We start from the raw sequence: 16,183 nt of genomic DNA, 5'->3' as shown, positions 1-16,183 counted from the left end.
GACCAAATCTTGCTCTGTTGCCCAGCCTGGAGTAAAGTGGCGCAATTTCAGTTCACTGCAACCTCCACCTCCTGGGTTCAAGTAATTCTCCTGCCTCAGCCCCCTGAGTAGCTAGGATTACAGACACCCACCACCATGCCTGGCTAACTTTTGTATTTTTAGTAGAGACAGGATTTCACCATGTTGGCCAGGCTGGTCTTGAACTCCTGGCCTCAAGTGATCTGCCTGCCTCACTCTCCCAGAGTACTGGGATTACAGGTGTGAGCCATGGCGCCCAGCTCAGAAAAAAACGTTTTATTAGAATTTGCCTTATGTGAAAGGAAATGGTATTTTTTAAAATTCCGTAATTACATAATCATTTAATGAAAGCATCATAGCCAATTAATGTAAGTATCATAGTGTTTTATAGCTGGAAAGTCTTCTTCTTAGCTGTTCTTTTTTTTTTGAGACGGAGTCTTGCTCTGTTGCCCAGGCTGGAGTGCAGTGGCGTGATCTCGGCTCACTGCAAGCTCCGCCTCCCAGATTCACACCGTTCTCTTGCCTCAGCCTCCCAAGTAGCTGGGACTACAGGCATCCGCCACCACGCCTGGCTAATTTTTTGAATTTCTTTTTTAGTAGAGACAGGGTTTCACTGTGTGGGTCAGGATGGTCTTGATCTCCTGACCTCGTGATCCACCCGCCTCGGCTTCCCAAAGTGCTGGGACTATAGGCGTGAGCCTCCGCGCCCGGCCTGGAAAGTCTTCTTAGCTGTTATTCTAAAAGTTGAAGTTATTTCCCTCATGGCTTGATAATTGTTTAGAGCCCTGAATTCTGCTTTATCTGGAAATTTTTATTAGGACATTTTGTGTGTGTGTGTGTGTGTGTGTGTGTGTGTGTGTGTGTGTGTGTGTGTGTGTGAGAGAGAGAGAGAGAGGGAAAGAGAGAGAGACAGGGAAAGAGAGAGAAAGTGATCAAATAGAAATAGTATATGCTAGGCTCAGTTTTATATACTTCAGCTCTGAGATTTGGCCAAGTGAAATAACCAGATTAACAATTTAGAAGATGTATCTTAGTTTACATTGAATTACATGTTGAGTTCGTCCTGCACATATATACATTTCTTGTTTAACATCAGTTTGGGCCTCATTAGAATGTAATCATATCCTATTTTTATTTGACTCAGGCTTTCAGAATTCTTTTTTTAAAAAAAATTTTTGAGACAGGGCTTTGCTCTGTCATCCAGGTTGGAGAGCGGTGGCATAATCACGGCTCACTGCAGCCTTGACTTCCTGGGCTCAAGGGATCTTCCCACCTCACCCTCTTGAATAGCTGGGACTACAGGTGTGTGCCACCATGCCTGGCTAATTTTTAAATATTTTGTAGAGATAGAGTCTTGCTATGTTGCCCAGGTTGGTCTTGAACTTTGGGTTCAAGTGATTGTCCTGCCTTGGCTTCCCAAAGTGTTTGAATTACAGGTGTGAGCTACCACTCCCAGCTTCAGAATCTTTTTTTCACATTTATGTTGTTTATGTTTATTTTTTGGGTAGCATTATGATTTTATGCATTCACAGCACAAAAATCAAGAATATTGAGGCTATTTTACCTTTTGGACATTCAGAATAGTTATTTAGCTATCCAAAGTAATTAGGCTGTTTTTTTTGTTTGTTTGTTTGAGACAGGCTCTCAGCCTGTCACCAAGGCTGGAGTGCAGTGGCGCCATCATGGCCTGCTGCAGCCACCACTTCCCCAGGCTCAGGTGATCCTCTCACTTCCGTTTTTGTATTTGTGGTAGAGATGGGGTTTTGCCGTGTAGCCCAGGCTGGTCTTGAACTCCTGGGCTCAAGGGATCTGCCCACCTTGGCCTCCCAAAGTGCTAGGATTACAGGTGTGAGCCACTGTACCTGGCCTCATTTTTGGTATTTAAGAGTTTATATAGGTTGAGTGTCTTTTCTAAAATGTTTAAACTAGAAGAGTTTCAGATTTCAATTTTGAAATATTTCCATTATGCTTAGCAGTTGAGCACTCCTAAGTCTGAAAATCTGAAACCTGAAATGCTTCTATGAACATTTCCTTTGATGTCATGTTGACATTTAATGAGTTTTGGATTTTGGAGCATTTTGGATTTCAGAATTTTAGATTTGGGATGCTCAGGCTGTAGTAACTGACAGGAAGTGGGTTGGTTGGACAGTGAACGGTCTGAGGGAATTCTAATTTCTGTATGTTGTATTAAGAAATTTTGAGTTTATAGCATTTAAAAGAAAAAAGTAATGTACTAGCCATCTGTCTGTCTGATGTAAATGTTATGTCTCTGCCCCAGATCACCTCTCCTTTACTGTAGTGGAATATGCTGTATTTAAAGATAAAACTCAGTAACTATGGTTAGCCTAAATTGTATCATGTGACTAAGAGGTTTATGAGCATGTAGGCGAAAGGAAACTCATTTTGGGACTGGAAGCAGTTTTTTTCCCCCTCAGTTTTACTTTGAGAAATTAAAATGATTCACAAAAGCATAGAGAAGAATTTATTCCCACATACTTACAACCCAGAATAGATTGCTGTTACCATACTTGCTTTTCTGTCCTATAGAACTATTTATTAAGCTTTCTTTTTTTTCCTGTATAAGCCTTCTTTTACTTTAAGAACGAAGGAAAACAAAAAATAAAATAGATCCGTAAACACTGCAGGTATAGCTGAAGTCTCCTTTGTTCCTTTTCTTCTTTTTTTTTTTTTTTAAGAGACAGGGCCTTGCTGTGTTGCACAGGCTGACCTGGAACTCCTTGGCTCGAGTGATCCTCCTGCCTTGGCCTCCTCAGTGACTGGGATATCAGGCGTGAGCCACCACACCTGGCCTGAAAAGTCTCTTTTGTTAACCACTCCCAGTCTCCTTATCTACCTCACAGGGAATTGCTATTCTAGCAATTTTTCTATAAATTTTATGAGTTTTAAACTAACTTCTAATTTTCTATTTTTTTTAAAGAGGAATAATTATACTTCCTTTTTTCCCCTTATTGTAGAAAATTTCCTAGGGTTGGAAGAGGCAAACCATGAAGATAAAGTTGGTTTACTTCTTCTTGTGTTCTGGGAAAGAAAAAATAATGAAGAGGACTGATTTTTATGTTTCTTTTAGAGATCTACACCCCGACCTGGAGGGACAGTTGAAAGAGCTCAGAAAGCATCTTGTGGAGAGCACCAATGAAATGGCACCTTTAAAAGTTTGGCAGTTGCAAGGTAATGAAAACAGGGAGAGGTCATTGGCCAACTTTTTGGCTAAGTTTTATGGCTTTAAAAAATGCAAAATTTGGGTTTAATTGTATGTGGTATGTGATTCTGAGGGTGCCTCTGATTTTAAAGATAAGAATGGTTAATTACAATTAATCAGGGAAGAAAGGAAGTCCTTTTGTAAACAGATAACACTAGGTGGAAGTAATATATATAAACAAGCGGCAAATCTTTCTGTGTGACCATACATAAACTAGTAATACGAGAAACAGGTCATAGTCCTTAAGTTCCTATTATATATATACATTTCTTCAACTGTTTATCTATAGAGTGTTAAAGGCATGTCATTGTGGCAGGACGTGTGTGTTTTTCTCTGTTCCAAAGAACTATTTTTCAAGTATTTTTCACATCATTTGCTGAAAGTCTCCATGCTGTATTTTGTGATGTACTGTAAATTTAGAACAGGGAAAAGGACTTGGGCCTGATCTAGCCTCTGCTGCAAGCATTAGTGTGTGCCCTAGTGTTTTCTGCAGATTTATCAGAAACGGCTCAACGGAACACTCCAGGGATCTTTGAAGTGAATACAACCTGAAATGAAATCCTGGGCACTCTCTGGAATGGTTGCATTCTAAGACGTTCTTAATTACCAAGAAAAGAGTGGGAAGTAAATTTGGATTTTGTTTTCTGCTTCTCATTGCATTAGATTAAATCCACTTTTAATTATATTTGACATCATTGCAGATCTCAGTTTCCAGACTGCTGCTCGAATCTTGGCTTCTCCTGTTGAGTTGGCTCTGGTTGTTATGAAGGATCTTAGTCAGAATTTTCCTACCAAAGCCAGGTAATATAGAATAATGCTCTTCTCCTTAACATCATACCCAGTTATCGTCATGTTCACTTGCCAAATGAGGTAATAAAAATATGAAAATGCTTAGAAAATTAAGATTTTTTTTTTTGAGACGGAGTCTCGCTCTTGTTGCCCAGGTTGGAGTACGGTGGTGCGATCTCGGCTCACCACAACCTCCGTCTCCTAGGTTCAAGCGATTCTCCTGCCTCAGCCTCCCAAGTAGCTGGGACTACAGACGTGTGCCACTATGCCCGGCTAATTTGTTGTAGTTTTAGTAGAGACAAGGTTTCACTGTGTTGGCCAGGCTGGTCTCGAACACCTGACCTCAAGTGTTCTGCCCACCTCGGTCTCCCAAAGTGCCGGGATTACAAGCGTGAGCCACCGCACCCAGCGAAAATTAAGATTCTTTATGACCACCACCACCACTACTACTGCACCACCACTACTACTACTCTGTGTCTTGAAGATGGCAAGACCATGCATCGTGTGGTTGAAGTGACAGATTTAGGTTATGTTCCTGGCACTTCTGCTTATTAGTTGTGTGACCTTTGCAAATAAACAACCTCTCTTTACCTCAGTTTCCTCAGCAGTGGAATGGGAATAAAAATACCTGCCTTTCAGGATTGGATGGGTCTTGCTCATGTAACTGACTAATCTAGAGTCTGTCCCAGACCACAGTGGTTTTCTTCATGGAAGGTTTTATATATGTCATCTTATTGAATCTTGAAGACACTGAGCCGTAGAGGCTAAGTGACCTCTAGGCTAAGCCGTAGAGGCTAAGTTCATAGTGACAGAATAAGATTTTGTTTGAGCCAGGCTTGGTGGCTCACGTCTGTAATCCTAGCACTTTGGGAGGCCAAGGCCTGGCTAATTTTTGTATTTTTAGTAGACAGGGTTTTGCCCTGTTGGTCAGGCTGGTCTGGAACTCCTGACCTCAGGTGATCCACCCACCTTGTCTGGTACCCAAAAGGGGGAAGTGGACCAGGCATGGTGGCTCACACCTATAATCCCAGCACTTTGGGAGGCCGAGGTGGGTGGATCACTTGAGGTCAGGAGTTCCAGATCAGCCTGGCCAACATGGTGAAACCCCTTTTCTACTAAAAATACAAAAAATTAGCTGGGTGTGGTGGCAGGGGCCTGTAATCCCAGTTACTCGGGAGGCTGGTGCAGGAGAATCGCTTGAACCCAGGAGGCGAAGGTTGCAGTGAGCCAAGATCATGCCATTGCACTCCAGCCTGAGCAACAAGAGCGAAACTCCATCTAAAAAAAAAAAAAAAAAGATTTTGTTTGTACATTTTCTGGCATTGCCTTCAATTCTGTAATATTGCTGCACGTCTCATAAATGCAAGGCAAAATTGTTTTAAAAGCCAAATCTTTAGAAACTGTTGACTTGAATGGTTCCCAGTCATTTGCTTGAGTCACTGAATGAAGTGTTTTGACTTCTGATGTGAGATATTTTGTAACTAAGTTTGTTTATTTGGGACTTAGACATCATGTAGTGAATTCTCATTTAGTCCAGCTGCTACTTGAAGGTATACATGAATGATTCCACCTCCACCATAAGTGCTTAAGTGGGAAGAGCAATCTGCTGCCTTGGTGTATTCCACATTATCCTTTTAGCCTGAGAGTAGTAGAGATCATATATAGAAATGGAGTGCATATGTTTAAGAACTTGGAAGCAACTGCACCTGTTTTATAATGCTATGGCTGCTACATTTCTTTGATTTTGTATCTTACAAAAAGTATACACATCTGAGAAAGGAGAAATGTATTTATCAATTATAAAGATTTAAGGTTTTTCCCATCTAATTTTTTCTAATCTGTTGAATAATGTGTTTCATATTTTAAAATACAGAAATTGAAGACTTTATATCAAATATTAAGCCAAGCACTCATAATGTTTTTATTTCCTTAGAGCAATAACAAAAACAGCTGTGAGCTCAGAACTTAGAACCGAAGTGGAAGAGAATCAGAAGGTATTCACCGATAGAAAATACCTGTTTTGTATTCTGTCTTTCAAGATAAAGAAATCTGAGTTTAAATAGCAGCATTTAACAGTGTCACTCTTCTTTTGTCTAAGATGGTGATTTTTTCGTTTCTGTGATCTTTGTATTTTTAGTTTTTAATCAAAGTTCAGTGTGCATCTAACTGAAAGCATGTGGTACTACCATGTTGTTTAGAAAAGCCGCACCCCTAACATGTTTCACCCCATTCCTGAAAACAGACACTTTCTTTTTTTTTTTTTTTTACAGTTAGACTAACTACATCTGCATGAACACCTTTGAATATGAACAATCATTAAAAACAAAATTGAGAGGAAACTGAAAACATACACTTTCAACATTTTGCTGATTCTTGTGATATTTCTCTCCAGATTTCTAGCTTACATCGGTACTTTATTTTTCCCGTTGAGACGTTATATATTGGCCTCCTATTTAAACAATGAGGTTTAACTTTCTTTCACTTCTCTCCCTCTGACCCACCACTGTTCCATATTGGCACTGTTCCTGTCTGTCTGTCTTCCCAATATTGGATGTTGTGATTTTATCTAGTTTTGACGTGGTCTGACATGGACTGGTTGCTCTATATACCCGGTGCATGCTGGTCGTCCTGGGACCTTCCTTTAACCTCCTTTGTTGGATCCGCTGTTGCTTGATTCCACGTCTTCTTTGTTTTTGGTTAATTTCCTTATTTTGGTACAGCTCATCATTCTTTGTGAGAAAAGTTGCCTGGGAGGCAAATTTGAAATTCTGAGAAATCAACTTTCTACTTGTTTTTATTGATAGCTCATTATATAGTATTGGCAGGTTATACAATTCTAGGTTGGAAGTCATTTCGAAATTTGAAACAAGACTTCGCCTCTTGGAATTTTAGTTTCCATTGTGGCTGTTGAGAAGTCTGAAGCCTTTGTATGAGATCTCTCAAGGATCCTTTCTTTGACTCTAGTTACCTGAAATTTCATAATTATATGTGTTTTTTCAAAAAATCTACTGTTAGATGATTCGTGGGCCCTTAAAATCTGGAAAAATCATCACCTTTAGCTTTGGGAAACTTTCTTGAATTCTTTTTTGTGTTTCTTCTCTGTGGTTTCTCTCTCCTCTTTTCCTAGAAATATTTATTTATTTTTTAAATGTTGCACCTCTTTGACTAGTTTGGCCTTTTAACTTTAAAAGTCTTTTCTTTCCTATTCTTTTCTCTTTTTCTTTCTTTTTTTTTTTTTTTTGGAGACGGAGTCTCGCTCTGTCGCCCAGGCTGAAGTGCAGTGGCACCATCTCGGTTCACTGCAAGCTCCACCTCCCGGGTTCACGTCATTCTCCTGCCTCAGCCTCCCAAGTACCTGGGACTACAGGCGCCCACCAGTACACCCGGCTAATTTTTTTTGTATTTTTAGTAGAGAAGGGGTTTCACTGTGTTGACCAGGATGATCTCGATCTCCTGACTTCGTGATCCTCCTGTCTCGGCCTCCCAAAGTGCTGGGATTACAGGCGTGAGCCACTGCGCCCGGCCTCTTTTCTCTTTTTCAAAAAAAAAAAAAACTTTCTGGTAAGAGTTTTCAACCTGTGTGTGTCTTTTTTCCTTTAGTTGTCAAATATTTAATTTTCAGGTGTTTTTGTGGTGTTCCTGTGTATCTCTGAAGACAGTGGTGCTTGTGTTTTCTGTCTGCAAAGTCTGTTTCCTCTTAAGCTACGTTTTTGGGTTTTGGTCTCTTTAGTGGTGGAGGCCTTCCTTAGGTGTCTGGCAGTCACACTCAGAGTGAGGCACTAAGGACCTGGTTGGAAGTCCTTATGATTGGCTTTGTGACTGTAAGGTGTTCTCTTGTGACCATTTCCTAGGGAACCCCAATGACAGTATCTTTGTTCCTTTTCTTTTGGGTTGGTCAGTCCTTGTCAGTCTCCAGAAAAGGATCCGTTAGTCGTCTGTCTGGAGGGTGAAATCTGTTTGCTAGAGCTGTCGAAGCACAGTAGGGAAGAATATTTGGTGACATGCCTTCTCTTCCCCATTTTGTGTGTGGGGGTCCCTGTCCTCCTTGTGCTTGATTTGCCGTTGTCCACAGATGTTCTGTTTTGTTCTGTTCCAGGGAATGAGCCTTCCTTTTGCTAGAGTAGCGGGTGGCACCGACTGCAGCCACCTGGCTGTGGGAAATCAGCTGGGGGACTGGGGGGTTTTGTCTTAAAGGGCTTTATCTCAGAACTTAGCTAAGAGTCACCCCTTGTACCTGTCCTGTGTGCTGCCAGTTCCTGAGCCTTTGGTGAGTTCCGCGGGGTGGTACAGGTTTCTTGTTGACCTTGCCCGTAGTTGGTCTAGCATTCACCTTTCTCAGGGCTGCTGGGACAGTGACTCCTCACCCACCTCTCTTCCAGCTTCCAAAATTTGGTGGCCTTTTTCTTTCCTGTTCTCTTTGACTTTGTGGATTTATAACTGAAAAAGTCGCTCTACTGACCTTTCAGTAGAGTTTCAGGAGGGAAAAGAGTTCTTACGTTCAATTCACTATCTTTACCCCCGATTTCCTTGATCTTCATGTCTGAGATATTAGTGAATTAAGTACATCTGAGGGATAAATAAATGCTTCTCAAATGTTTACTACATTGAAAAACCTTATTGGGAGTTTATATTTACTTTTTAATTTCCAAAATTAAAACATCAAATATTATCTTAAATTTAGGGCCTTTTTCCCCCTAAGGAAGACAAAATTATTCTATATTGCTGTTTCGTGGAGTCTTAATTTTTTTTTGAGTAAAACATTTTATTAAAGCATAAATATATACTTTTGTTTTTGAGATGGAGTCTTGCTCTGTTGCCCAGGGTAGAGTGCAGTGGCATGATCTTGGCTCACTGCAACCTCCACCTCCCGGATTCAAGTGATTCTCTTGCCTCAGCCTGCTGAGTAGCTGGGACTACAGGTGTGCGCCACCACGCCCAGCTAATTTTTTTGTATTTTTAGTAGAGATGGGGTTTCACCATGTTGGCCAGGATGACTTTGATCTCCTGACCTTGTGATCCACTCACCTTGGCCTCCCAAAGAGGTGGGATTACAGGCATGAGCCACCATGCCTTGCCAAATTTTTTTTTTTTTTTTTTTTTTTGAGATGGAGTCTTGCTCTGTCACCCAGGCTGAATGCAGTGGCATGATCTTGGCTCATGGCAACCTCTGTCTCCCAGATACAAGCAGTTTTCCTACCTCAGCCTCCTGAATAGCTGGAATTACAGGTTTCTGCCAACCATGCCCAGCTAATTTTTTGTAATTTTAGTAGAGATGGGCTTTCACCATGTTGGTCAGGCTGGTCTCAAACTCCTGACCTCAGGTAATCCACCCACCTCGGCCTCCCAAAGTGCTGGGATTACAGGCATGAGCCACTGTGCCCAGCCCAAAATGTATGTATTTTATATGAAACATAAAGAAAGAAGCACACAAATTCTCATTCATTTGATGAACTTTCCCAAAATGAACCCATGTATATTACCAGTGTCCAGACCTAGAAATAGATAACGACTGTATTCACCAGCTCAGGGTCAGTCTTGTTTTTTTTTCTGGAGACAGTGTCTTGCTCTGTCATTCAAGCTGGAGTGCAATGGTGCTATCTCAGCTCACTGCAGCCTCTGCCTCCTGGGTTCAAGCAATTCTTGTGCCTCAGCCTCCCAAGCAGCTGGGACTACAGGTGCAGGCCACCATAGCTTGGTTAATTTTTGTATTTTTAGTAGAGACGGGGTTTTGCCACATTGTCCAGGCTGGTCTCCAACTCCTGGCCTCCAGTGATCCACCCGCCTTGGCCTCCCAAAGTGCTGGGATTACAGGTGTGAGCCACTGCGCCTGGCCTGGGTCAGCCTTTTTGTATCATCTGTGGGTGCTGTGCACGTAGCTGGGGCGTGAGAAGATATGAATTTCTCTCTCCCTTGGAAGAAATTCCAGGTCTTGATTGACACACCTTTCCATGATCTCCTTATTGTTTTTTCTCCTCTTTTTAAAATTGAGAAGTAAAAAATGCGTATTTTTGTGGTGTACAACATGTTTTGAAATGTGTATACACTATGGTATCCCCTGTCTTGCTTGCCATTGAATCCCGACAGCATCTTGAAGCAAATCTTAGCCCTGCTTTAGGATGCCAAGATTTATACAGGTAGTGAAGCCCAGAAACACTGAAATTTTTTTGAACATTCTCTCACAGCTCCCTAATAATTATTAAAATTTTTCAGTATTTCAAGGGAACTTTAGGATTACAACCTGGAGATTCAGCCCTCTTCATCAATGGACTTCACATTGATTTAGATACACAGGATATATTCAGGTATGGATAATATTTTTCATTCTCTGAAAAATTTTTGTAACGTGTAGCACCTTGCAACATGTTCCTATCGCCGTTCCTTGTTGATACGGCATGATGCCAAGCCTGATGGCTTACCAGGCCCCACTGGGCGGATGTAGGTGGTAGGCACATGCTGTGATGGGTGGGCAGGACGACATGTCTCCACCTTGTGTTACAGTGTGTGTTCGGGGCCTCAGTGTTTTCTGAGGCTGTCCTTTTGGAAACGATACTTTTCCACTAAACCATGGGAACATAGGAATGAACAGGTTCTTTGACTTTTGGAACAGTGTGAAGTAGATTTATTAAGAATACTGCCTCTGAGCTGCGCACGGTGGCTCACGCCTGTCATCCCAGCACTTGGGGAGGCTGAGGCCGGCGGATCACTTGAGGTCAGGAGTTCGAGACCAGCCTGGCAAACATAGTGAAACCCCATCTCTGCTAAAAATACAAAAATTAGCCATGCCTGGTAGTACGTGCCTGTAGTGCCAACTACTTGGGAGGCTGAGGCAGGAGTATCACTTGAACCTGGGAGGTGGAGGTTGCAGTGAGCCAAGATTGCACCCATGCACTCCAGCCTGGGCAACAGAGTGAGACTCCATCTCAAAAACCAAAAAAAAAAACAACAAAAAAACCCAAAAAAAACTGTCTCTTGTGTCTCGGAAGGTGTTCTGTCTACATATATTTGAATACCACTTTTTGGTAAAATGTGGTTCAGTATTAAATTGCATTTGATTGTCTTCATGATTTTGGGGTGGTTAGCAGACAGGTAGAATTCAGACTTTATTCATTTGGTTTTTTTTTAAATCACATCTAATTTCTCCTTCCTTTTTTGTTTTTGGAGACGGAATGTCGCTCTGTTCCCCAGGCTGGAGTCCAGTGGCATGGTCTCAGCTTACTGCAACCTCTGCCTCCCAGGTTCAAGCAATTCTCCTGCCTCAGCCTCCTGAGTAGCTGGGATTACAGGCACCTGTCACCATGCCTGGCTTTTTTTTTTTTTTTTTGTATTTTTAGTAGAGATGGAATTTCACCATGTTGGCCAGGCTGGTCTTGAACTATGGACTTTGTGATCTGCCCACTTTGGCCTCCCAAATTGCTGGGATTACAGGCGCCTGCCACCATGCCTGGCTATTTTTTCTGTATTTTTAGTAGAGATGGGGTTTCAGCATGTTGGCCAGGCTGGTCTTGAACTACTGACCTTGTGATCCACCCACCTTGGCCTCCCAGAGTGCTGGGATTACAGCCATGAGCCACCGCTCCTGGCCCTTCTTCTCTGTCTTTTCTGTCTCTCCCAGCAAACCTCTTAAGTTGAGTGTGGATTCTTCCAGGCTTTTTTCTGTGGTCATGTTTGTCTGTATGAACTGGTACTGACATTGAAACATATATTAAGCATATATAATGTAGTATCTCTTTTTAATCTTTATTTTGCACCGGGTGCGGTGGCTCAAGCCTGTAATCCCAGCACTTTGGGAGGCCGAGATGGGCGGATCACGAGGTCAGGAGATCGAGACCATCCTGGCTAACACGGTGAAACCCCGTCTCTACTAAAAAAATACAAAAAACTAGCCGGGCGAGGTGGCGGGCGCCTGTAGTCCCAGCTACTCGGGAGGCTGAGGCAGGAGAATGGCGCAAACCCGAGGCGGAGCTTGCAGTGAGCTGAGATCCGGCCACTGCACTCCAGCCTGGGTGACAGAGCGAGACTCCGTCTCAAAAAAAAAAAAAAATCTTTATTTTGAGATAATTGTAAATTCACATGCAGTTATAAGAAAGAATACAGAGAGATTAATATACTGTTTTTAAAATTGTGGTGTAAAAGTATAGATTTGGGGTTATTTTATGCTCAATTTGTGTGTTTATTCCCTTTTTTAATTTCTCAATTAATTTGGAGAAGAGTTCCCCTTTTTAATTTCTCAATTAATTTGATTTGGCATTGAGGTTGAACTAATAACATTTATTTTCATGGTGAGAATTTTTTTTAAAAGCTTTTTTTTTCCCTAGTAAATGCCTTTTTTTCTTTCCCCCAGTCTGTTTGATGTGTTGAGGAATGAAGCTCGGGTCATGGAGGGTCTGCATAGGTTGGGAATAGAAGGCCTTTCTCTGCATAATGTTTTGAAGCTGAACATCCAGCCCTCTGAGGCAGACTATGCAGTAGACATCCGGAGTCCTGCTATTTCAGTGAGTATTTTGTTAGGGTGATCAAAGGACTTTCTGACCAGGAATCTTTTTTATGGTTTTCTAATTTGTCTCCTGTGAGGGTGAAGTTCCTCCCACCATCTCTTTTGTTGGTGTGAAAGATTTACTGTCGCTTATGGGACTTAGTGAATGTAATAAAGTAGGCCCTTAAATGCTTCAAAAAGTTGAGTCATTGTTGCTAATGTGGTTAAGACAGTGGTTTTTCTTTTTTTTTTTTTTTTTTTTTTTCGAGACGCAGTCTCACTCTGTTGTCCTGGCTGGAGTGCAGTGGTGCAATCTTGGCTTACTGCAAGCTCTACCTCCTGGGGTAAAGCAGTTCTTCTGCCTCAGCCTCCCGAGTAGCTGGGATTACAGGCGCCTGCCACCACGCCTAATTCTTATATTTTTAGTAGAGGGGGTTTCACAGTGTTGGTCAGCCTGGTCTTGAACTCCTGACCTCAGGTGATCCATTCACCTCTGCCTCCCAAAGTGCTGGGATTATAGGCATGAACCCACACGCCCAGCCAAGACAGTGATTTTTTTCACTTGAGCATGCCCCTGGGATTCAGCTGAGCATCTCTTGGGAAAAAGTGTTTAGTCTGTATTTTCTCAATGGCATACAGATCTGGTGTGATTCTGTGACATCTGTAAATTAAAACTACTATTGAAAATGTCACTTTTTAGCTAAGAACCTTCTTTAGTAGGATTTTGATATCTGAGATTTGAAGGATTTATACAGATTTTTGCCTGCTGTATGATCTTTGTCTCATCATCTGTCAGAGGATGTGGGGTATAGGGTTGGGCATGGTGGCTTGTGCCTGTAATCCCAGCACTTTGGGAGGCCAAGGCGGGTGGATCACCTAAGGTCAGGAGTTCAAGATCAGTCTGACCAACCAACGTGGTGAAACCCCGTCTCTACTCAAAATACAAAAATTAGCCGGATGTGGCATTGTGCACCTCCTAATCTCAGCTATTTGGGAGGCTGAGGCCGGAGAATCGCTTGAACCCGGGAGGTGGAAGTTGCAGGCAGCTGAGATTGTGCCACTGCACTCCAGTCTGTGCGACAGAGCAAGTCTCCGTCTCAAATAAAAAGAGAGGATGTGGGGATAGTGCCATCTTGGGCAGCTGTGGTAAAAATAAGATGGGGGGAGAGCTGCTCTTATTTTTTCTTGGTTTCTATACTGCATTCATTTTAGAAAAATTTTATTTAGGAGAAATAATGTAGAATGTAGATAATCATTACTTGAATTCATACTTGGTGATGTAACTTATTTTGATGAAGACTTTGTTAATTTGCTTTTCTGTTAAAAGTATTTGTAAAGAGTAAAAGATAATAACATTAACATGACATGTTTACGCAAACATAGAAGGACTAACAACCATACGACCCATCATCATGCTTACTAAATGTTAACATTTAATCATTTTGTGTCAGATTTAATGGTTTTGTTGGAAAAAAAAAAGGCTGTTTTAGTTGAAGCTCTTCTTTGTCCCTTACCAGCCACCCCTCTCCTTCCTGAAGTTCTTATCTTTTCTCAAGTTGGTGTGCATTCCCTTCTCCCTTATTTTATCCTTTTATTTTCTATCAAATATATTTTTCTTTCTTTCTTCTGTTTTTTTAGAGATGAGTCTCACTATGTTGCTCAGGCTGGACTCAAATTCCTGGGGTTAAGCAATCCTTTTGCTTCAGCTTCCTGAGTAGCTGGAACCATAGGCATATACCACCTTGCCTGGCTCCTATCTAATACTCTAAAAATTTGAGGCCAGGCACAGTGGCTCACACCTGTAATCCCAGCACTTTGGGAGGCTGAAGCGGGTGGACCATTCGAGGTGAGGAGTTCGAGACCAGCCTGGCCAACATGGTGAAACCCCGTCTCTACTAAAAATACAAAAATTAGCCAGGCGTGGTGGTACACATCTGTAATCCCAGCTACTTGGGAGGCTGAGGCAAGAGAATTGCTTGAATCCAGGAGGCGGAGGTTGCAGTGAGCCAAGATCGTGCCACTGCACTCCAGCCTGGGCGACAGTGAGACTCTGTCTCAAAAAAAAAAAAAAAATTGGATAATCCAGTCAGGCGCGGTGGCTCACACCAGTAATCCCAGCACTTTGGGAGGCCGTGGTGGGTGGATCACTTCAGCTCAGGAGTTCGAGACCTGCCTGGCCAACATGACAAAACCCTGATGGAGTGCAGGGATGCAATCGTAGCTCACTGCAGCATTAAACTCCTGTGTTCGAGAGGTCCTCCTGTCTCAGCCTCCTGAACCGTTGCTCTTTGCGGACATGAAGTTGTTTCTGATTTTTTTGCTGTTGTAAACACTATTTTAATTAGGCTCTTTTTTCTTCTCTTTTTGTGTATACATGTGAATTTATTTGGGGTAGATACCTGGAACTACTTAGTGGTGCTGCTATTATGTTGTGTTGTGTTGTGTTGTGTTATGTTATGTTATGTTATGTTATGTTATGTTATGTTATTTTAGACGGAGTCTCGCTCTGTTGCCAGGCTGGAGTGCAATGGTGTGATCTCAGCTCACTGCAACTTCCGCCTCCCAGGTTCTAGCGATTCTCCTGCCTCAGCCTCCCGAGTAGCTGGGACTACAGGCGCACATGACAATGCCCAACTAAGTTTTGCATTTTTGGTAGAGACTGGGTTTCACTATGTTGGCCAGGATGGTCTCGATCTCTTGATCTTGTGATCTGCCCGCCTTGGCCTCCCACAGTGCTCGGATTACAGGCATGAGCCAGTGCACCCAGCAGTACTGCATTTATTTTAGAAAAATTAGTACTAATATAGTCTTCAACTTTATTAGATCCAGTTCTCTGAAGTGATTGTCCACACACCAGCATTTCATGAGAGTTCTCTTTGCTCTGTATCTTTTCCTGTTCTTGGATCTTGACAAACTTTCACTTTTTTTGTCTAGCAGGTATGAAATTTCATTGAGGTCTTAGCTCATGGTTCCTAGATTACCGTTGAGGGTGTACACATTTCTTACGTTTATTGCCCATTTGGGTTTCCTCTGTATATTTCTTATTCATATTCTTTTTTCTTTTCCAATTTTTTTTTACTTTTTCTTTTTTCCTTTGTTCTTAAAAAGTTTAGGGCTGGGTGCTGTAGCTCACACCTGTAATCCCAGCACTTTGGGAGGCCAAGGTGGGCACATCACTTGAGGTCAGGAGTTCGAGACCAGCCTGGCCAACATGGTGAAACCCTGCCTCTACTAAAAATACAAAAATTCACCGGGTGTGGTGGTGGGTGCCTGTAATTCCAGCTACTCGGGGGGCTGAGGCACAAGAATCGCTTGAACTTAGGAGGCGGAGGTTGCAATGAGCTGAGATTGCTCCACTGCACTCCAGCCTGGTCAACAGAGAGAGACTTCATCTCAAAAAAAAAAATGTGTGTGTGTGTGTGTGTGTGTGTGTGTGTGTGTGTGTAGCTTCTTTCTCTTATTTTTATGTGTTCATTCTTGACACTAGTCCTTTATTGGGTTTGTAGGTTACAAATGTCTTTGTCTATCCTGTGGCTTGTCTTTTAGTCACTCATTTTTCCACTCATTCTTTTTATCTTTTTTGTTTGTTTTTCTGAGATAGAGTCTTGCTCTGTTGTTCAGGCTGGAGTGCAGTGGCACGATCATGGCTCACTGCAGCCTCAAACCCCTTGGGCTCAGGTGAT

General features: G+C 42.2%; 1 protein-coding gene across 3 annotated transcripts in view; it reads left to right on the top strand.

Annotated features, from left to right (window-relative positions):
• The window catches only part of UGGT1 (UDP-glucose glycoprotein glucosyltransferase 1), a 110,302-nt gene that overhangs the window by 26,690 nt on the left and 67,429 nt on the right, over positions 1-16,183 (top strand). For all 3 annotated transcript variants that reach the window (XM_007964576.3, XM_007964573.3, XM_007964574.3), the window contains exons 9-13: positions 3,107-3,207; positions 3,940-4,039; positions 5,961-6,021; positions 10,238-10,329; positions 12,369-12,519. In XM_007964576.3, coding sequence (XP_007962767.2) covers positions 3,107-3,207; positions 3,940-4,039; positions 5,961-6,021; positions 10,238-10,329; positions 12,369-12,519 — 505 coding nt within the window. The remainder of the gene's footprint in view (positions 1-3,106; positions 3,208-3,939; positions 4,040-5,960; positions 6,022-10,237; positions 10,330-12,368; positions 12,520-16,183) is intronic.

The sequence above is a fragment of the Chlorocebus sabaeus genome, chromosome 10, assembly GCF_047675955.1.
Source record: "Chlorocebus sabaeus isolate Y175 chromosome 10, mChlSab1.0.hap1, whole genome shotgun sequence".
NCBI lineage: Eukaryota > Metazoa > Chordata > Mammalia > Primates > Cercopithecidae > Chlorocebus > Chlorocebus sabaeus.
This window is presented reverse-complemented; position numbering and strand designations above follow the sequence as displayed.